At 43.3% G+C, this 23973-nt stretch overlaps 1 protein-coding gene across 3 annotated transcripts in view; it reads left to right on the top strand.

Moving 5' to 3' along the window:
- LOC123746566 (gamma-aminobutyric acid receptor subunit alpha-6) overlaps positions 1-23973 on the top strand; it is a 186710-nt gene that overhangs the window by 102285 nt on the left and 60452 nt on the right. Inside the window, exon 1 of one of the 3 annotated variants that reach the window (XM_069318346.1) lies at positions 23557-23635. The exons of the other annotated variants lie outside the window; for them this stretch is intronic. Coding sequence (XP_069174447.1) covers positions 23626-23635 — 10 coding nt within the window. The 5' untranslated portion in view covers positions 23557-23625. Of the gene's footprint in view, positions 1-23556; positions 23636-23973 lie in introns of those variants that run through there. 3 annotated transcript variants of the gene reach the window in all.

Here is a 23973-nt window from a genome sequence, read left to right as displayed (position 1 = left end):
CGACACGGTCTTGGTGTGTAGTCGACGCAGCGTTAGTGTTGTGTCGACACGGTCTTGGTGTGTAGTCGACACAGCGTTAGTGTTGTGTCGACACGGTCTTGGTGTGTAGTCGACGCAGCGTTAGTGTTGTGTCGACACGGTCTTGGTGTGTAGTCGACACAGCGTTAGTGTTGTGTCGACACGGTCTTGGTGTGTAGTCGACACAGCGTTAGTGCTGTGTCGACACGGTCTTGGTGTGTAGTCGACGCAGCCTTAGTGTTGTGTCGACACGGTCTTGGTGCGTAATCCAGGCAGTCTTGGTGTAGTCGACGCGGCCTTGTCAACTGCATTATTAAGGAAATACAGCTGTATTTCCTTCATACCGTGGTGGAACACGAAAGCGTTTACAATTATAGTTTCATTTTTCCTTTCGAAAAGAAATTTTAATTCATTTTCAATTCTTTCGCATATATATTTTATATATGAGTTTAAATGATTACAAATATTGATTGATAGAAGATTAATCCACCCAAGAGGTGGCACGGGCAGGAATTACTCGTATGATTACAAAGTTGTTGTTGTGGATGTGTTAGATTTAGCTACTCAGAACGAAATGTCCATGTAGCACGGGCTTTGGTGATCCCGTAATTGAGTTCGGTTATACGCGATAACCTTGTTACTGTGATATTTGGGTCAAAGTTTTAAATGGAGGTGGAGGTTTCCTCCTTTTTCTCTCGTTTATTTTCCATTTCTGTTTTAACTCACTGGTTTTAGTCTTTTGTTTTAATAACATTATCTTTGTGTGGGAAATAGATGCAGTGTTCGCTATTGTGTCCCATTCTTGAACTGTTTTTTAAAATGCATTTTAATGCATTGCATTTTGCATCTAATGCAGCTGGATTGTTGGAGGAATGTTGAGTTTGATGCGCAGAACTTCAATTGCTTCTCATTCCAGTAAGTAGTGTAACAGTGGCCTTCTGCTTCTGTTCCACAGATATGACACTCTTGGAGGCCTGGTCGAGGACCGGGCCGCGGGGACACTAAAGCCCCGAAATCATCTCAAGATAACCTCTTTAACTATAGAGTTTATTACCTCCCAGCAGCACTTGTTACCAAGTCTGAGTCTGTGTATGGCTACTGCAATGTCTCTGGATGACTTTTTGTCAGGCTTGAAAGAGTAGTACCCAGTGGCTTGTTCGTACCACATCGCAGTGGATCTTCCTTCCGCTACTTTGACTTTATGGCAACTTTTGATAGTTGGGAGTATTTTCTTCTGGATTTGCTCCTTAATCTGAGAAAAACTTGGAGGCATTTTAACCACTACAACAGGTAGAGCAGTGGCAGTTTTTGCTAGTAAGTCTGCCTTTTCATTACCATTTATGCCAATGTGACTTGGTATCAAATTTAAGGTGATTGACAATCCTAGATTGTGTGCTTCGTTTCCTATATGTAGGATTTCTGTGATGAGTTGTACATTATCTCTAAGCTGGCTGGATAACAATGCCTGCGTTGAAGATTTAGAGTCGGTATGAATGATGACATCATGTAAATTATTCTCAATTGTATGGCCTCAATTGTAAATGTATGGCCTCTTTCAGAGCATATAATTACGTTTGCAATGATGAGCACCCACTATTCATGCTCCAGTAAGCTTCATGGTTATTAGTGTAAACTGCTGCCCCAGCAGAACCTCTTTCTTGATCAACTGATCCACCTGTGAAGATGTGAATGGTTGTCGGTCTTGAGATGCCGTCCATTTGGTTCCATTTGAGTACAAAGATGTCGTTGTTGCTTCAGATTTAGCTACTCAGGACGAAGTGTCCATGTAGCACGGGCTATGGTGAGCCCGTGCTACATGGGCTCACATTACAAAGATGCTTGCTGCATGTTATATACCCGGGGACGAGGTGAAGGTGAACCACCTCACTTTAAGTCCAATACTTGTCAGTCTCAGGTCAGTCTCAGTCTCAGGAGACTTGTTAGTCTCCTGTTTGAGTGATGGTTGGTGCAGTATGTTGTATGTGCCGTCGTGTCTTGAAAATTGGCAGACTGTCATCTGGAGCTAATTGGCAATTGATACATGGCTTGGTTTGCTTAATGTATAATGCCTCTCCGATATCCAGTCAACTGTTATCGCTGTATTTGGCGATTATATTGGTGTTATCTGAGAGTATATCTCTGGTGGTGGTCTGGTTATGTATATAGAGAATTCCTTAACAAGACCTTGCTGCTTGTGCATTGTTAGGGTCCTTAAAAGGGATGTTGTTGTCTTGCCTATATATTGAATTCATTATATTAGTGTATAACTGCAGCAGGATTTTATATAGGCATGTTTCATTGAATATGACTGCATGTCCCGTACTGATTAAATTCCTGTTTATAGCTACTATCCCTCTAACTAGTGTTTTTGCATTTTTGTTTAATTAAAAGACGATTTCTACCAATGTCATATTTCTTCAAGATTGACTAAACAACAACAACTAACTCTAAAACTATTTTATTTATTATAATTTACACAACGTTTCTAACCTACAGGATTCATTTTCAAATGAAGAATGACAGGTTGAGGAAAATCTGATTTATAACGTTATAAATCAGATGTTTTAGTTCTGAGATGGAGTACTGAAATGGAAATTAAAATATATTTGTGTAAATTGATTCTATACCTCATCAGTGAGTTAAATTGTATTTTCGTGTAGCATGTCTGTTCACAGCCATAAATACGTACTCTCTCCACACAAACATGCTTTTAAATATTGTATTGTGAAGGTGAGGGACAAAGCAACGTTGGTGGTCATTCCCTTTAAGGGTGACCTCTTCCCTTTAAGGGTGACCTCTTCCCCTTAACGGTGACAACTTCCCTTTAAGGGTTAACTCTTCCCCTTAACGGTGACCTCTTCCCTTTAAGGGTGACCTCTTCCCCTTAACGGTGACCTCTTCCCTTTAAGGGTGACCTTTTCCCTTGTATGTATATATATATATATATATATATATATATATATATATATATATATATATATATATATATATATATATAATATATATATAATATACACACAGTATACCATTATTTATGGGTCAAAACAGAGCCCTGGGGAAATGGGTTAAATGAGCTGTAGTAGGAACTGGCCTTAGTCTGCTGAATACTTAAGTTGACTCCGGAGTTTATATCATTATAACATTCTCAGATTTAGTGATATTTATATGCATTTCTAAGTGCGTTTGTGTACTTAGCAGGTGATCAGATGACCCACCTACATCTTTGTACTTGATTTAATGATTTATTTTACTTGATTTAACTTATATATTGTAAAAAGATATTGACACTGAGATGTGGCAGAGTCTCCCAGGACAACTGTGGATGGCTACATCCAGGTATGATGGATGAAGCCATCCATATTTCCTGGTAGCCATTTTGTAAGATGGCTACCACCTCTAGATATCTTTACACTGCACCCGTCTAACTCTATGGTTAGACCGGGCCGTCTAACCCACGGCCTTGTCCTCGACCAGGCCTCCACACCCAGGAAGCAGCCGGTGACAGCTGACTAACACCCAGGTACCTATTTTACTGCTAGGGAACAGGTCATAGGTTGAAAGAAACTTTGCCCATTGTTTCTCGCCGGCGGCCGGGATCGAACCCGGGACCACAGGATCACAAGTCCAGCGTGCTGTCCGCTCGGCCGACCGGCTCCCTAACCAGGAACATGGGAACTTAAGAAAGATATCGAGTCCGATGCATAGAAAACGTAGATATCTGTGTGCCGTTACTTTTTTAAGTAGGCTGCATCTGTAACGTAAGAAACGCGACCTATTAGTTGAGAGTTTTGGGTTACTAAAGGATCGAGACTATGTACGACATTTGCATCCTTGGTGTTGGTGTATGGGCGCTGCACAACCTTATCTTGTCTTAGTATAAAGCTCAATTTCCTTTTACTTTTCTAAAATTATTGTAGTGATCAACGATGCTGTTAGAGACGTTTTGTACAGTATTAGTAAGCATCCATCAGTCTCAGGAGACTATGGAGTTGCGCTCTGGGGTCGGCCTGGTCTGGAGTGGCCTCACCAGGGCGCAAAGCCAGAGTAGGTTGATTCGGGGGAGAAACTGTTACCCAAGCAGCAGGTCCCCACTCTCCACGGGGACCTGCTGCCTGGGGTAACAGTTTTGTACAACATAACATGTATCAGTGTGTATTATCTCATTGTGATAAATGGAAGCTATTGGGCAAGTTTGGTTGGTTACATACTTGTGTTGGGTACATATTTCTTATGAGTGGTTATATATAATTTCATTAAAACAATTACATGTATCTCTAGTGTTCTATGACGCACGAAACCATATATTTTTTGGGCAAGGTTCAAAAGCTCTACAAGGACAAAATAGCTTGATAAGGCCTCGGTTGCTCTTGCAGAGTCAAATGTATAAAAGTCAGCATTGCTCTGTTGGGAACCTTACACAGCTCCCCTATTGTACCATTGTTTATCATCCAACAAAACAGTGTGGCTAATAAATGACCACTTTTTTTTAAATTTAGATTGCCTTTGATGGTGACAAAAATGCTAACTGTCCACAGTTAGTGTGATTTTGTCACCTTTCAATCTCATGTAAAAAATCCAGGGTTTCGAGAATATCAAAAATATGAATTCGTTGTTTTATTCCTAGTCTCAATGCCAGACATAATTGCAGCAGCTACTGTTTTACTCTGATTGATGGCCCATTTTATCAGAGAAACAAATAAAAACAGATTGTTTTTGTATTAGTTTGTGTGTTTTAATATAGGGAATGAAAATAAACACTCAAAGGGGTTTAGATGATATTGTCACTATTAGTGCAAAGTTGACATTGCTTAGTTCCTCTTATTCTATGAGACCCGTTGTCGTTTTCATATGCATAAATGTTCTGCTAATTTTCTTATTATTTGGTTGATATTTCCAGTAATACATGACTGGAACTTCTAGTATTACTTGCCATTCAAATAGTTACTTCTCTGTCAATCCTATAATAACTTCTCTATCAATCCTATAGTTACTTCCCTGCTACTACTGTAGTTACTTCTCTTCTACTCATGTAGTTACTTCCCTTCCACTCCAATAGTTACTTACCTTTTTGTGATACTGTTAGTTTCCTTCTTACTCCAAAGGTTACTTCCCAGTTTCTCCTAAAGTTATATATCTGTCACTCTCATAGTTACGTACTTGTCACTCCTATAGTTTCTTCCCTGCCACGTCCATAGATACTTCCCTGACATTCATATAGTTACGGTGGCATTCTGGTCACCGTTCCTGTATATTCTGAACCCTTAATGAGGAAGGGGGGCTTTCCAGGGGTCTGTACACAACATAGGCGAGACCAACACTTGAATATGCTTCACCGGTATGGAAGCCTCACCTGAAAAATTAGAAGTATAAAATAGAAAAGATACAGAGGTATACAACGAAACTCGTTCCTGACTTGTAGGGATTGAGCTATGAGGAAATATTGAGATAACTGGACCTTACCACACAGGAGGAAACGAGAGATAGGGGGGACATGATAACAACATATAAGATTCTAAGGGAAACTGACAAAGGGGATACAGCACAAGTGCTCAGAGATGGGAACATCAGAACGAGGGGTCATCATAGATGGAAACTTGGGACAAATGTTAATCACAGAGGTGATAGAAGGAACATTTTCTGTGAGAAAGCTGTCAACATGTGGAATAGGTTAGGTGTTGTTTATCTAACTCGTTTCAAAATAGTAAATGTAAGTAGGATAAACGCGTGAGAAATCAATTATCAAATTAGTCAAACAACGTTCGGCAGGTTGGGCTCGGAGCCCAACCTGCCGAACTTACCCGTATTCAGACTTACCCGTATTCAGACTTACCCGTATTCAGACTTACCCGTATTCAGACTTACCCGTATTCAGACTTACCCGTATTCAGACTTACCCGTATTCAGACTTACCCGTATTCAGACTTACCCGTATTCAGACTTACCCGTATTCAGGCTGTGTTCACCCATCCTGCAGTCGTAATTAAAAGAGGTTTTTAACAAATATAAACCAATATTATAACTAATGGTTAAGGCTAAATCATGAAAACAAAAAAAAGCAATGTTAAAAATAATTTTAATAAATTTTATAGCTACGTAATAGTAGTTAAACAATAGTATCTAATCAACAGCAGGTAAACAATAGTTTAAACAGTAGAAGCTAAAAATTAACTTCCAAACAATTGCAGCTAAGTAATAACAGTCAAACAATAGTAGTAAACAATAAGAGCTAATCAATAACAGCTTAGCAATAGCAGCTAAAACGATAACAGCTAATCAATAACAACCAAACAATAACATCTGACAACAGGAGCTAAACAATGACAGCTAAATAATGACCACTAAACAAGAGCAACCAACCAACAGTATCAAAACAATATCAGCTAAACAGGAACAACTAAACAATAGCATCTGAACAATAGCAGTTACGCAACAGCAGCCAAACAATAGCATCTAAATATCCCTCTCTAAACAATAGCAGCTAGACAACACCAGCTTTATGTCAAACAATATCAATGCCACAGTTATTTCAACACTACGAACAAACACGTAGGTATTCAGCTGGTATCTCTTTGTTAACGAGAGTGCAGGTTATAATCTAAAGCAGAGGTTCAAAATATGTTTACCTGCATAATGAAGACATCCACGACAATATGGAATAGATAATAGATGCTGAAACTGATCCAATTAAGAAAAAGCAATTTAAGTCATTAGCCTGCATTTGCCATTATTAAAAGTTCATTGTTCGCTTAATGTGATCTGAGTGCTTACAATGAGGCAGAAACGATGTATGTATACAGATAAATACATCCCCACTTCACATGTATACTCTCTGTGTGTGTTGCTATAGTAACTTCCAAGCGTCGGTCCTTTATTCCAGGCCTCCAGGAATTTTCCCACAACATTCCTTCCAGGAATTTTCCCATGGTATATACCAGACTCTCTTGGAGACCCTCACCTGGTCTCCACAAACTCTCACCTATCTCCACTCAACACCCTCCCTTGTATCTACAAATCACCTTCCCCCCCCCCTCCCTCCAAGTTGTTGGGCACCATTCCTTTACCCCCGTCCCATCCCAAATCCTTATCCTGACCCCTTCCCAGTGCTATATAGTCGTAATGGCTTGGCACTTTCCCTTGATAATTCCCTCCCTTCCTCCCCCCCCCCCCACTCGAAGGGACACTCCTCCCTTCTCATCTTCACATAACCGACTCACTGTCTCTACACATCTCCCTCCCCGTCTCCACATATCACCTCTTCCCGTCTCCACATATCACCTCTTCCCGTCTCCACATATCACCTCTTCCCGTCTCCACATATCACCTCTTCCCGTCTCCACATATCACCTCTTCCCGTCTCCACATATCACCTCTACCCGTCGCAGTACACCATTATCCCTGTCTCCACACACCACTCTCCTCTGTCTACGTCTCCATAACCTCCAGTTTGCCTTCCTCATCCACATCTACCTTCTCCCTCCCCCCATCTCCCTTCCACACACACACTACCCACCTCCCTCACCACACTTCCCATACACCTAACTGTCAACACACCTATCCCATCTCCACCATTTCTTCTCCATTAATGTAACCGTTTTCCCCTTCACACTGTCTCCATCACTGCAAAAAAAAAAAAAATGGATGTCCCTAGAATGCAAATCTGTCATTGGTTTTTCATGCGATAACGTCTACGGACTCGACCATGAATATTTCACATACTCTGACTTTAAGAAGAATGGGCATTTGGGATCCACCTTCAGGGTGGTATTGGGCCGACCCCCTGACCTCCCCCCCACCCCCCACCCCCCTCACCCTGTGACACTCCCGATCCAATCACCAATCCAATCAATCCAATTATTTTTAAGCCGTTCAATGAGGCTAGCCTTTAACCTCAGACAGACATTCTCTCCTATAGATATGGATTTAATATTATGGGTACCTGGTTGTGCCCGGATCTCTTCCACCCTCTTCCCTTCTAACCCAGCTCTTCCCACTCTCATTCCCTCTTCTTCCATTCATCTTCTCCCCTCTTTCTCCAACTTTTCCTCGCCGTTTCTCTTCTTCTCTCCCTCACCCCCTAAGAAAATGAATTATTACGAAGCACTCTAACTGCTGAAGACTCTATTGGAAACACAAATATATCAGACTCAACTTCATGAAAATTGCCTCGGTGGGGTCTCTATAAATGCCGATATTTCTAAAAGCATTTCACTTGGGCTGACACTGACCTGCCTCTGATACTCATCTATCTAACATGAATCATCTTAGAAAGTTGGGTGAGACTAGCTCAAAGCGTCTGACCTCCAATCTCGGACAGAAAGACACTACATTTTTGTTTAGACATTGATTATAAAACATTGTAAAGAAAGTATTTTCATCATCGCCACAATATTCTTCTATGGATGTTTGCATCAGTAAAGCATCAGCTATTCTTCAACCGTAGTTTAATTTTAAATTGACTGTAGCATAATTCATATGCTATGAAATAGCATAACTCATAACCACTTTGAAGTAGCAACATTGCCCTCACAACATTTCAAAACTACACACACGCACTCAGCGTGTTTCATTAAAGTAATGTTTAACATCGTTATTGATTCGTATTGGTATATTCAGTGGTAATATGAGTGTGGGATACAGGGATTGGGTTCAGTGGTGACTTTCAAGGTGTGCAGCGTTAGGTGGGGGAGGAACTGAGGAACTACTGCAGGGTAATGTGTCCTCTTTGTCGAGCACGACACCGGTGTAACTATTTCATGGTGGGGCATCATCCTGGGGGCGTCTCCTCTCTGTGGTTGCATGAGCTGGGGTGTGTGTGTGTGTTTGTGTGTGTTTGTGTGTGTTTGTGTGTGTGTTAGAGAGAAATATATGTAGAAGATATAATAGGGAAAAATAGATTTGTTACAAAGATGGGGTCCAAGAGCTAATAAGGTCGATTCTGCAGGTACAAATAGTAAATATAGTAAATACATACACATCCCCAGGATGCAGCCCAAAGCAGCTGTCTAAATTCTAGGTACCTATTTACAGCTAAGTAGGCGTCAGCAGAAAGAAACTCGGACCCTTAGAACGCTGTCCACTCAGCCACGAGCCCCCCCCCCCCCCCTTCCCTGTACCTCGGCCGCCAGGTGTGTGTGTGTGAGAGAGAGAGAGAGAGAGAGAGAGAGAGAATGCGTAAATTTTTGAATACTGTTATTTTCGTGAGCCTTCTCTGTATTTATTTATGTGGTGTTTTGAATTGTTTGTAATACATTTATAGGAGAGGACCGAACGAAAAGTGATTTTATTTCTATTTTTGTTAAAGTTTTTAGGCACCGGTCGTGAGATATTTCTTTATATAATTTTGTGTGTGTCGGTTTTAAATGCACCACTTAAGGGATATCCCCTTAATTTAGTGAGTTTAAACCGTTACCTTGAGGTTACCTTGAGGTGCTTCCGGGGCTTAGCGTCCCCGCGGCCCGGTCGTCGACCAGGCCTTCTGGTTGCTGGACTGATCAACCAACCGTCCTCATGAACCCGTCCTCAGACCGAATTCATTACCATGAGAAACCTCACCTGACTTCCTCTCAAACCAACTGGATAGTTATCTATATATTTAGGGATGTCTGAAAGCATATTCTGGTTCAATTAATAGTCTGCATGTAAACTGGGAAATAAATCTTTGTCTTAAACAGAGATGGTTCTCAGTTGACCAGACCACACACTAGAAGGTGAAGGGACGACGACGTTTCGGTCCGTTCTGGACCATTCTCAAGTCGATTGTGTGGTCTGGTCAACATACTTTAGCCACGTTATTGTGACTAATCGCCTGCACATGGTTCTCAGCTTATAACTTTATTTTGTTATAAATCGTTGGTTTAAAATATAAAAATTTTATACTTCAAACGTTTTCTCTGACGAATTGGGTTTTCTATAAACAGAATTCTCGAATACACTGAAATAATTTTGAATTCTATATATCACATTATCGTCAATAATATACGGTATTAACGTAACCAAACGTAATGAAACCTAACCTAATCTAGCTTAACCTAATAAAACCTTAACCTAACCTAACCGTGGATAGAGAATAGATAATAGTACTAATTATGTAAGTCTTCCTCAATCCATTCCGGTGAGCGTATTTCCTCCCTGAGGACAGGCTGGCGTTTATACATCACTGTTTCCGCCATCCTGAGGCATTCGCGGATTATAATATGTGAATGTGAAATATGGAATTTTTTCTAGTATTCCAGATTAATACATGGCACGAAACATCGGAAGACTACTTACGAATATTTCCATTTTCAAAGCAAATTCCCTATTAAACCAGACTATTAAACAAAGCAAGGGCTGGAGGAGCGGTGATCGTACTGACCTAGCAGGTTGTTAGTGTTAGCGTCATATTCGGATCAATAAAACTAGTTTAATAAGTACAGCTGTAACCATCAGCGAGTCCTAAGAGACCAACGAGTGCACATAGATACAGGCAAAATACAGAGAAATATCATATGATCTCACACAGGCTACCTGGCCTATACCAGCACTAACTACACCTCAACGAGGGTTCTGGAAGTTCTTCTACTCCTCAAGTAAGGGCTTCAGGCCCGGCCAGGTTATCTTGTGATATCTGGATCTAAACAGCTGTTGCTTAAGGGTGTCCTACAGGTGCACTTATCCTCTACAACCCGGCTGGTCCTGCCCCTCCTGCACCAGCCTTCATAATTGTGTTTAAACATTTCTTTTGACTCCAAACTCGTGTACAGGTTAAATTGTAAACAATGTTTTAGAGTACCTACTGTGTGAGGAGAAGTAAACAGTGCTTTAGAGTAACTACTGTTTGAGGGGGAAAGTGAAAAGGGTTTTATACTACCTACTGTGTAAGGGGAACTAAACAGTGTTTTAGAGTACCTACTGTGTGAGGGGGAAGTAAATAGTGTATTAGAGCTGGGGGAGGGGGAGACTAAACAGTGTTTTGGAATATCTACTGCGTAAGAGGAAAGCTTCGATACTCCCGTGATGAACTTTGATCACCATTCCACTAACTCATACCGTTCACCCTCAGTAGTGATTCTTGAGATCTTGAGATGATTTCGGGGCTTTAGTGTCCCCGCGGCCCGGTCCTCGACCAGGCCTCTACCCCCAGGAAGCAGCCCGTGACAGCTGACTAACACCCAGGTACCTATTTTACTAATGAGGTGATGAGGAAACACTTGACACTAGAGCACCAAGCCATAAATGTCTTCAGAAGCACCCCTAACCCTAGTACCACACCTGGCTCCAGACACACCTGACCCTAGTGCCACCTCTGGCTCCAGACACACACCTGGCCCAAGTGCCACACCTGCCTTTCGTGCCTCATGAATTACTCAAATGACGCAGGTGAATAATCACAGAGTGAGAGGTGAGAGGGATGAAGATACAGAGAGAGAGGGAGAGGGGGAAGAGTGGCTGAGACGGGTCTCGAAAGGGATGGCTGGAATGGTATATTAAAAACTATGCTAGACGTGGAAGGGGGGAGAAGGAAAAGATGTTAAACGAGCAAAGTGAGATGTTGGAGATAAATTTGTGGGCGATGATTCCCCAAATCAACGGGATTGGGGACTCTTGGAAACAACGAGGGTGGTGATTAGTTGAATCAACATAAGTGGTGACTCTTGGAACTAACGGGAGTGGTTAATTCCTGAAACCAGCGAGAGTGGTGAACCCCTGGAGCCAACAGGGTTGGTAACTCTTCAAATCAATGGAAATAGGGACTCATGAAATCAACGGGGGTGGAGACTTCTGAAACCAACGGGGGAGGAGACTTCTGAAACCAACGGGGGTGGAGACTTCTGAAACCAACGGGGGAGGAGACTTCTGAAACCAACGGGGGTGGAGACTTCTGGAACCAACGGGGGTGGAGACTTCTGGAACCAACGGGGGTTGGAGACTTCTGGAACCAACGGGGGTGGAGACTTCTGGAACCAACGGGGGTGGAGACTTCTGGAACCAACGGGGGTGGAGACTTCTGGAACCAACGGGGGTGGAGACTTCTGGAACCAACGGGGGTGGAGACTTCTGGAACCAACGGGGGTGGAGACTTCTGGAACCAACGGGGGTTGGAGACTTCTGGAACCAACGGGGGTGGAGACTTCTGAAACCAATGCCAGGTCACACAACTTAATTCGTTCTGTCTCCTTAATTCTGTTAGTCTTTGTTCTCCGCTCTTCTTCCTTCTCCTTACCTTCCTCCGTCACTTCTGTGTCTCAGTGCTTTTGTTTGTCAGTCTCTCTCTCTCCCTCCCTGGACGCTGGGCGGGTTTGTTATGCTACAAAGCATCCTTGGAAAGCCGCGTCTGTCCCTTTCTCTTGTGTATGCCTGGCAGCCCACCACAGTTTATTTCTATACCATATATCTTCCTCTGCTCCCCATTGCCCTATCCTTTACCCAATTCATCTTCTCTGTCCTCTGCACTCTTTCTTTCTCGTTCAGCTATTTTTCTCGTTCAGCATTTCCTTCTTTTTAAAGCATCAAGAGTGTATTCTTCCCTTAAGTTCTTGAGGCAGAGAGGTGTCTGCGTATTGTCTCCTCAGGGGAATACACTAAAATGTGCTTTGTCCTCAGATTATCAGCATAAAATCTTGCATCTTCTTCCAGCTTCCCAACACCCTTGTCGCCCTCCTGTTTAGACAGGGTTCGCATCCCTCGTTTCTGACACTCTCTACCATCCCATCCCACCTCCTTTCCCCCCATCTAATTCCCCATACTTTTGACCAATTCTAAATATCGTCTATCGTTTCCCCGTCTTATTCAATTGCATTTCACTACAACTAAGCTCTTGAGCGTGTTTTATTTTTAAACATTTGGCTGTATTTTTGTTATTAACTAGACAGAGAGAGAAATTTCCGAAGGAAGTCAAAGGCAGAGATAAATAAAGTGGAAGTGGAAACGCAAGTGAGAATTTATAAGAAAAATAAGTAAGATGGTAAGGAGCATTCGTAGGATAGATAAAGAGAGAGAGAGAGAGAGAGAGAGAGAGAGAGAGAGAGAGAGAGAGAGAGAGAGAGAGAGGGAGAGGGAGAGAGAGGGAGAGAGAGGAAGAGAGGAAGAGAGGAAGAGAGGGAGAGAGAGAGAAAGAGCGAGAGAGCGAGAGGGAGAGAGCGAGAGAGAGAGAGAGAGGTATCAAACAAGTACTATTAAAACGGTCGAAGCAACAGTTCAATTTAGCAATTCAGAACGCGCGGCCAGCTCTAAACTACACAGAAATTCTCACCTCTAAAACAACAGCCGTAAAATATTTACCATTTTGTACCGCTACTATTTACTCTCTGCAATTTTAACGTAATTTAATCGAATTACGTCTTCACAGTTACAACTAATGAGCTCACTTTATACTTCATAAACAACGCCTCCGCCTCGCCACCAACACTGTATTACTAATTTGTTTATATGAAAATAATAATAATAATAATAATTCTTACATTAAATATACAGTGGAGTAGGTACCCAATGTAATTTACGTAAAGCAGATTGTTACGGGTTTAATATATAAATATGAAGGTAGTTATTGGTTACCCCCTTCCACGGAGAACCCAGAGCCACCCCCCACCCCGGAGAATGGCTTCTCCCCCCCCAGGAGAGTGCCCCCCCTCCCCGGAGAGTGCCCCCCCTCCCCGGAGAGTGCCCCCCCTCCCCGGAGAGTGTCCCCCCCCGGAGAGTGCCCCCCCTCCCCGGAGAGTGCCCCCCCCCCGGAGAGTGCCCCCCGGGACAGTGCCCCCCCCCCCCCGGAGAGTGCCCCCCCCCGGAGAGTGCCCCCCCCCCCTCCCCGGAGAGTGCCCCACATGGATAACCATCACTAGGGGGCCCCGCGAAGAAAAGTTCACGATCGCTAACCAACACTCCATAACATTACCCACTAACGATAACCATCACTTAACTGAGTGTGAAGTGAATTCCTAAACATCACCACAATCACAGAGCGACGTCCTAACATCCGGGGAAATAAACACGGAATCAAATCGTAAAACAACATCGAAAATGCCTACTTTTCAAGCAGATAATTTAGCAGATAAAGCAGTAAGAAGATTAGGTCTTGAGAGAGAGGCTAATATAACACAAGGGATCTGGCACGAGGTAAAAAGACGCCAACGAACGAGTCAATGATCATATTAAGATACGCGAGTAACAGCTTAGAGAAGGCGGGTTCTTCGTGGAGGAAATGGGGCCATTCTGACACGGGGAGGGGATGTGAGGTACCGTGGGTTGGGGGGGGGGGAGAGAGAGAGGAGGGAATGCGTACCATCCTGGGTTGGGGTAGGAAATGGGGCCGACCTTGTGCATGGGGAGGACAAAAAGCTTGCCTCCTGGGAGGGGAAGAGAATGGGAGCCACCCTGGGCGCAGGGAGCGTATGGATGACATCCTAGAACGTGGGAGAGAGATGAAAACAATGAAATTCGATCTCGGTGCTTAACAGACCATGCAGGCAACACACACATGCAAGCACTCACACACACACGCACGCACATGCATCTTTAATGTGTGTGTAATGTGTAAATTACGTTTTCACATCTCTGGAAAACAGAAGAGTAAGGAGAGACATGATAACCACCTTATATATGATAACTATATATATGTAAACGTGTATATATATATAAAGACCTGTAGGAAAGAATAATCTCACCAGAATTAATAACTTTAAGATAACAAGCCAATATATTCCCTTTATCTGTAAGAATAATTAGAATATACGAGACTTGGCTCAGTGCCTGAGTGTCCAGGTTGTGTACTCCAAGGAGTGTCCCCTCACCCAGTCTCCCGTCACTCTCCCCGTCCCCTGTCAATCGCACCTGGCTCCTTCCGTCCCACTCCTCGGCCTTCTCACTATCACTGTTCAATTAACGAATCCGAGATCAGCTTAATACCTTCGTCTTAACTCACTAAACAAGCCCCATCCAGCACCGTTACCCAGTATCTGCACCCATGCCCCCCACATCCACAAACCAACACCAATAACCCCCAGTCCAACGCCCCTAAATACCCCCTTTCCTACCCTCCAAAACCCAGTACCCACCGTAACCCAACTAACCCCCTACCCCTCCCACCAGCCACGATTCACCACCCATAACTCCCCCAACCTCAAGCACTCTCCCCCTATGCTTCTCGCAAACACTGCTATTCTTAGCAGTCCGTGACGACATCTTCACTTCTTCATAAAACGCTGTAGATATCAGCCAAACTAATGTGACAGTCTTAGTGGGTCTGAAATTGGCAAGCTTGCGTAATGAGAGAGAAAACTCGAGCTAAATAAAGCAAGGGGTTGGGAGGGTGTGTGGGTGTGGGCCGCCTGGTAAACAGGTAGATGAGAATGTGTGTGTACTCATCTGGCTGAAATCCAGTTCTTGGGTCCTACCTTTCAATCTTTAGTTGAGAGACAATTTAGAGAAGGGTACAACCCAATAAAAAAATACTTTATTCATAAAGAGTTGTACGTTTATAATTGGGAAAGTTTACATCAAACAGTATTATTACGATACTGGCTGTAGCAAACAGGTGTTCAACAGTCTAAATCAAACTTACATTTTTGGCATTAAATATCTGACTTACAGTTTGAAAGGTGACATTTTGTAGAGGCAAAGTGAGGTTTTCCATTAGAGCAGTTAGACAAATATTGGCACTATATATATAACAAAATTAGGGTGACGAGAAGACAATTAGAAGAGGAATTAATATAAACTAATCAGATTTGTATATTTGAACACCCTTAGCATTCTCCACCAACAGATACTGGAGCTATTCCGGCTCAAAATCACTCCAGACACACAGCTCAAATTATACCGATCTGGCTTCAATTGACTCAAAATACCTGCCAGTAATCCATCTCTCTGTGACAGCAGTTCCTTCATAATTGCAAATATCCAGCTGGCTGCTCTCCCTGCTGACTAGTGGTTTTATCCTATCCTTTAGACCTGCTACACAATTATTTACATTGTACTTCCTTAAAATAAAGTTCATATATCTGGGTAAGTAGACGTGGCCAGTGACAGAAAAAAAAGGGTTGAAACAGCTTACTGGATGGGGTGACTATTTTCAGACAAAATGATATCATACAAATACAAATGGAATGATATCATACGTTTGTGGATTACGTCTTCGTGTGTGGGTGCCTACCTCAGGTCAGGTAGGGAATTGAAACAAACTATATAAACAAATAAACGAAAAACAAGCTAAAAAAAACAAAGACTAATATAATCATTACTTTTCATTACTCAGTACTGATGAAAGTTGAGCAGTTTATTTGTTTAGATTTCACGCAATAAGTGTCTGGCATGTTACTCTCAATCACTTGACGAGAAATAATAAGTTTTGATTAATTGTGTTCGAATAAATGACAAGAAAATTCCATTTGATGCTAGCGCCAGGCGGAGTTGCCAGATCGAGGGATATTTCACGAGTATTTCCAGAGTTTACTCTTTATTTCATTTACCTACTCTAAGTAATTTGTAAGGGGGGATTATTAAATGTTAATATATTTTTTTATTTTGGTGTTTCATGTCATATCACATCCATTTGCAAACTACTGATCTTGGCCAATGACCTGAATATACACATTTACACTGTGCTGAGACCTAACCACTGTGATATCGAAAATTCACAGTCATATCCGAAAATATAGAGTGGGAGATGCCCCTTTGAGCTAGCGACCACTGCAATATCATGCTAGAGTACATAATGGAGCTAAAGAAGTTAGTTAGATTAAAAATACAATGAAGAAGAAGAGAGATTACAAACGTAGAGACTACAACAAGGGGAGAGACTATCTGAGTGAAGTCCAATGGGTCAGAGAACTGGAAGGGTAAACAGCATATTAAATAATGGAATTCAATGTTCACAAATGTTCGATTGCAACGGAGCTGTTCGTCCCACTTAAGAGGAAGGTGGACGAGAAAAGCCAAATAAACCCGTGGTTCAATAACCAATTCAAGGAGGCAAAGAAGAGGACTGGAAAAGATTGGAAAAAGCACCGAGGACTGGGAATGGAGGACGACAGAGGCACTAAAGAGAACCAGAAATTAATACACCTAAGTCAGGAGAGAAACTGGGAGCCAATTCAAAAATGACATTGCCGCGAGAGCTAAGGACCGAATATAGCCTTTTCATAGCCATGTAAGAAGGAGAACAGTAGGAGACCATCTGATAAGGTTGAAGAGACACGGTAGAATTCTCTCGGAAACCGGCAAGAAGGAGCATGAAGAATTAATTCATCGAACATTTTCAAGAGATCTATACTAAATAACGAGCACCGAGACCAGAAATGAGAGATGTAAGCCCTGAGATAACACTGGATAAAATAAAAGGGAAACTGAATTGAAAGTTAAATACTTTATTCGTGAATGATTGTTTCGTACATTTACAATTGGGATATTTTACACAAATTTTCCGTACATAATTTAGCACTGTGGAGAAGGTTAGGAAACCTCTTGAGAAGTTAGATGCAACAAAGACAATAGGACCAGACTTAATATCACCATAGCTGCTGAAGGAGGCTGCAGAGGTTCTTCGCAGTTTAAACGAATTAGGTCTCACAACCCTGGCGGAGAGAAAAACAGAGGGGACATGTTTGCAATATACAAGGTACTGAGGGGAATTGACAAGGTGGAAAAGGACAGCCACATTAAAGTAAGAAAACGTAGAGAGCTGTCTCTCTACGTTTTCTCTCTACTTTTACGAGAAAAGTAAGAGGTTGGCGCCTCCAGGTGGATGCTGGTGGCGCAAATGAATCGAAGAAATATAATAGAAATATAAGGAAATACTCATACCTTCTGTAGTCAACTCAAATGCATTGAATCTTGACTTCTGTAGTCAAGACAAATACATTGAAAGAAGAAGTTGTAGAAGCCACATCTATCTACAACTTTAAAGACAGATATAACTAAGAATTCTTACTTCAGAATTGTTAAATTAAAACGCCACACGTACAACAAGGCCGGTAAGAGGGACATTAAGAGCTAGCCCTCACTCCTATGGAAGACACTGACAGGCAAGTACCGATAGGCAAGTACCTTCACCAAGCAGTGCACCAACATTGCTTCTATATATAGCCAACAGCAACCCGCTGCCCGTCACTTTCGAACGTCACCATCACTCGAGTTTTCCCATCACAGTTCCTGTCACTTTCGCACATCGTCAGCTAGATCTCATCTTGATGGTGTTGTGGTGACAGGCAGAATATGCACGGGACCAGGAGGCACAGTGCACTCCTCAAGCCTGCAGTGGACGTCTTAACAATAACTCTTAAGAGTTTCCGCCCATGTGACTCTCCTTACGTCTCCTCTGGGACCTCAAAAGGTGAGTTATGGCATCAGGAACGTTAATTCAACTAGGCAAAATAACCTCGATAAGAAGGGGACGAGAAAATGATAAATAAATCAAGCCTTTGGTGCAACATTTATTGATCAACGTGGAAGGCCGAAGAGATAATGGACCAAACCTCTACTGTTATCGACAGGCTCAAAATGCTCGATCCTAGTTAACGGAAGGGCGAGATATTCAACAATCCGGCTTGTGATATGTAGTAATGTCACAGATGTGTTGATATGATCACCTGAAGGTGCAGGGGAGCACAAGAGCAACAGCTTATCCATACGCTGACACACGGGCGCCTCTCTCCTCCTCCTCACGAGTGCTTTTTTTCTCACATCTTAGTATCAGTGATCCCTTTGTCAATCTTCCGCACAACTTGACTTGGGGCGCTTGTCGTCTCTCTTGACGGTTCTCCCTCCTCTTCTGTGGGAGGGGGGGCGGGTTCGCCTCCTCTTCTGTGGAGGGGTTCACCTCCTCTTCTGGGGGGGGGGTTCCTCACCTCTTCTGGGGAGGGGTTCACCTCCTCTTCTGGGGGGGGGGGGTTCCTCACCTCTTCTGGGGAGGGGTTCACCTCCTCTTCTGGGGGGGGGTTCCTCACCTCTTCTGGGGAGGGGTTCACCTCCTCTTCTGGGGAGGGGTTCCCCTCCTCTTCTGGGGAGGGGTTCACCTCCTCTTCTGGGGGGGGGGGGGTTCCTCGCCTCTTCTGGGGAGGGGTTCACCTCCTCTTCTGGGGGGGGGTTCCTCACCTCTTCTGGGGAGGGGTTCACCTCCTCTTCTGGGGGGGTGGTTCACCTCTTCTGTGGAGGGGTTCACCTCCTCTTCTGGGGAGGGGTTCCCCTCCTCTTCTGGGGGGTGGTTCACCTCCTCTTCTGGGGGGTGGTTCACCTCCTCTTCTGGGGAGGGGTTCCCCTCCTCTTCTGGGGGGTGGTTCACCTCCTCTTCTGGGGGGTGGTTCACCTCCTCTTCTGGGGGGTGGTTCACCTCCTCTTCTGGGGGGTGGTTCACCTCCTCTTCTGGGGAGGGGTTCACCTCCTCTTCTGGGGAGGGGTTCCCCTCCTCTTCTGGGGGGTGGTTCACCTCCTCTTCTGGGGAGGGGTTCACCTCCTCTTCTGGGGAGGGGTTCCCCTCCTCTTCTGGGGGGTGGTTCACCTCCTCTTCTGGGGAGGGGTTCACCTCCTCTTCTGGGGAGGGGTTCACCTCCTCTTCTGGGGAGGGGTTCACCTCCTCTTCTGGGGAGGGGTTCACCTCCTCTTCTGGGGAGGGGTTCACCTCCTCTTCTGGGGAGGGGTTCCCCTCCTCTTCTGGGGGGTGGTTCACCTCCTCTTCTGGGGAGGGGTTCCCCTCCTCTTCTGGGGGGGGGGTGGTTCACCTCTTCTGGGGAGGGGCTCACCTCGGAGTGACGGTGTCTGTGGTGGTGGTATGGTGAGTGAGGATGGTTGTGATGGCCATAGTGTTGGTGCTGATAGTGACTATGGTGTGATACTATCGATGGTGAAGGTGGTATGCTATCTGGTGGCGACGACGACCTCCGCAGGTCGTAGATTGTTCAATAAACACCAACCAATCCGCCATAATCGAGATAAGAACTCCAAATTATCGTAAGTGGACGATTAAGTACTTTGGGAATCCAGGCAGGAGGCTAGTAACTCCTCCTGGTTTATTTAAGGGAAGATTTCCATACAGAGACAGAAGAGGAGTCACAATAACGTAGCTAAAGTATGTTGACCTGACCACACACTAGAAGATGAAGGGACGACGACGTTTCGGTCCGTCCTGGACCATTCTCAAGTCAACTTGAGAATGGTCCAGGACGGACCGAAACGTCGTCGTCCCTTCACCTTCTAGTGTGTGGTCTGGTCAACATTTTCATACATCTTATAGATGAGATGAAATGTTTCAAGAACGTCTTAGACAAACGTCGGGCGTGAAGGACTTAGTAGAAGTTTAGAATTTGTCAAAGAGTGAATTTAAATTCTCTCGTCAGAAAAGGTAAGATGCCGCTAACCAGTACAACAATATAGCCCTCAGAAAATATATGAGGAGAATCTGAGATGAAACGAAGGGACGGAATGGTACTCACTCCTTTGGACCATTGTGGATCGAACGCCGACCTGCAAGAAGTTGGACCATCTATGTTCCGACCAGTCTAGTCTCTCATCTGGAAAGATTCTTTATATGCTTCAATGCTTTTTGAGATACTGTTGGAATTTCAGATTCGTTGAAAATATGTGGAATATCTTCCAGCACCTGACACGGCTGTCATTCTCAGGGTTGTCTTCTGACGTCCGGGGCTTCGTAGGGAAGGTATTGGATTGGGAGAGAATTTACCTGCCAGTGTTCTGATACCCTGCCAGTGTCCATACCCTGCCAATACTGAGCTCTGTGTTATTGCTGTCGCCAAACTTGTTTCACAATTTCAAGCATTTCAAATGTTTCACAATTTTAAGCGCCATTTTAATTGTTAAACTTGATCATAAAGGAGTGATGTCGATCACAGTAGGGATGCTAGGAGTGTAATATGTGTACTCATCTATTTGTCCCTGCAGTATCGAGCATAAGCTCCTGGACTCCGCCTTTCTAGCCGCCGGTTCTTTAGAGTAATGATTCCTGTCATATTTCCCTATCATATCTACTTTTAAAATTATGAGTGGCGTATGTGCGTGTGTTTACTCACCTACATGTAACCAGCTAGATGTGCTTGCAGGGTCGAGTTAGGCTCCTAGCCCCGCCTTAGGAATGTTCTTAGATCATTGCAATGACTCGTTCATCATGCTTTTATCACATTTACATCTACAGTTTTGAATCAAATTAGATTCAACGACTTCTACGGCTAACTTTTTCCATTTATTGACAGGTCTAACACTGAAAAAAGTTCTTTCTGATGTGTCTGTGTCCCAGTTGCATCTCAAGTTACCATCCATGACCCCCTTGTTCTGGTGTTCCTAGTTGTGATCATTAACTTAGTCTCTTCAGCTCAGTAACGAGTCTCGTTGCATATCTTCGGACCCTTTCTAGTTTCTCCTTGACCTTTTTTAGCTAAGGGGGTTCCATGCTGGAGATGCATATTGAAGAGTAGGTCTGACCTTCGCTCTATATGGGGCCCAGAAAGCTCCTTTATCCAAATATCTTAAGGATACACGGATGTTACCGAGTAACTATATGCGGCTGTTGTTATTCTGCTAATGTAGGCTTCTGGCATCAGATTTGTGGGTTATGTCCACTACCAAGTGTTTCTCCTTCTCTGAATGAAGAATTTGTCTTCCCTTCATCTTATACTGCCGTACTGGCTTTCGCGATCCTCTAACACTTGGGTGGATTTAACTTTAGAAACCATTTTTCAGACCACTTCTGGAAATATGTCTAAATCCATCTGCATGCATCTCACACTCTTCCTCTGTCTTGGCTCTTCTCATAGTTTCGCTTTATCAGCAAGCACTGATATGAAGGAACCAATTACCTCTGTAAGGTCATTGAGTGTGTGTGTTTCTTTCACATGCTTTTAGCATTCTCGTATCTCTCCCCTCCCCCCTTCCCTGTCACCCATCTCGCTCAACATAGTCATCATCCACCTGTCTCTTCCCACCATGCATCAGGGTCATCATCCACCTGTCTCTTCCCACCATGCATCAGCGCCCTCCACTGCAGTAACTAAGGTTACCCAGCTTTAGGTTAGTTATCCAGCCTCCACCAAGTAAAATATGATGTCATTTATGGCACCATTCATTACTGTGAAACACATCCCTACCTGGTTATTTGGGGGAGAATGTTTTTGGAAAATATTTTCACCTGGTAATTTTGGGTTGAATTTCTTGTACGTTGATTCCAAATGTTGGCTGGTTGTGCAAGTGTGTTTTTTGGACGTTTTGTTCTAGGGAGAAACATATAAGGTTTTTCATATTCCGTTATCAACATTTTGTAACATCTTCACTGTTTTTATACCGTCTCTTTCTGGCCTCGATGATTCCTAGGAATCCACGTTTCATATTCACGACCGATCACCAACAGCGTACTTTCACGGGAGACATCTCCCGTCACGCAGGGTGCAGTCGCACCTCCACAGATCTCCAGTTTCAGCTCTTGATACTGGAAATGGCTCAAAAGGGCCACCACTTATGGGCTATTCATGCCCAAGCCACCTTTTGGGTGGCTTAATCTTCTCTCTCTCTAGCGTACTTTCTCACTGTAAGATATGCTTTCATTCAATGTATGTTTTCGCTACAAACACTCTCTAGCCATGTAAAGTCCTTACTAACATGGTCCAGGACCTCCAGGACCTCCTAGTTCTCCTGCCCCCACCTTGAACCTATTTTTTTTTTCTAAAACTTGTGGTCATTGGAATCTGATTTCTGTTTTGAAACTGAAGGTAGCGATATAACAGAGTCACACTAATTACATAAGGCAGAGCTCAGGAGGCGATGAGTCACAATAACGTGGCTAAAGTATGTTGACCAGACCACACACTAGAAGTTGAAGGGACGACGTTTCGGTCAGTCCTGGACCAATCTCAAGTCGATTGTCTTGACTTGTCCACAATCGACTTGAGATTGGTCCAGGACGGACCGAAACGTCGTCGTCCCCTCAACTTCTAGTGTGTGGTCTGGTCACCAGATCAATATTAGCGGAAAACGCTAATATTCTGAAATACGATTTTAAGATTTCTTCTTTCGACTTTAGCATCCTAATTTCGTAAAATCTTTAACTCTTCCTAAACTCGAGAAAACGATTATGTAATAAACTGTTAATTGAATTCCCACAGCATTTTTAATTTCAACTTTTGTTGACCGCTCGCTGCTGCCCACTAGGATGTGTTAAGATGTTGGACTAACGAACATTTAGCCAATGTCCTGAAGAAGTGGCAAGGAACCGCTACTCGTCTTCTGGCTAAACTCATTCATGCCGAGGCGATCACACACTCCTGATCAACTATCATAAAAAACGGCAGTGTCTCAAATATAAATTAATATTATCATATATTATAATTTTAACAACTAAATAACAACAACTAACCTAACACACGCCTAAATATGCACAAAATGCCAGAGTATATAATCGTATTAATTTATATTTGAGAACATTTGTATTTTGAATGAAGAGCATTGTTTAAATTGTTAAACGAGTCTTTGGAGTCGGCCGCTGGATAGTTAATGAGTCCATTTACCTACTGAGTTCCAGAGACTTTGCTCATACGAGGGACGTCCATCCTGCTTGTAAACACACGTCTCCTCAGTAGCAAGATTACACGTCTCAACCACCTCGATGTAGGGCTGCTTGATCTCTTAAATAAAACCATGGATACAGGTAAATAGGAACGTAGCTCAAAATTGGTAAATTTCATTCTCTCGCAGACCTGTAATCTCTTACCTGTAATGAGAATTATTAAAATGATTAAATGAAATGTATTTATGTATTTCAATCTTCATATACCACAAATGCAATACAATCCCCACACGAATGATCACATTTTAATTGTATATATTTAGCGCAGGTGAAGGTGACGCTTGAGGATTGAGCAGTTGCTTATGTTGTCTTGAAGAGGGAGGACACTGGAGCACCTCGTGTAGTGAGGTCAGACTCGGGCAAGTATTAAAATATTAGATGACATGCCCTTTTTCATAATACAATACGACACCATTTTA

This window comes from Procambarus clarkii, chromosome 90 (genome assembly GCF_040958095.1).
Source record: "Procambarus clarkii isolate CNS0578487 chromosome 90, FALCON_Pclarkii_2.0, whole genome shotgun sequence".
NCBI lineage: Eukaryota > Metazoa > Arthropoda > Malacostraca > Decapoda > Cambaridae > Procambarus > Procambarus clarkii.
Note: the sequence above shows the minus strand (reverse complement) of the source record. Positions and strands in the feature narration are given on the sequence as shown.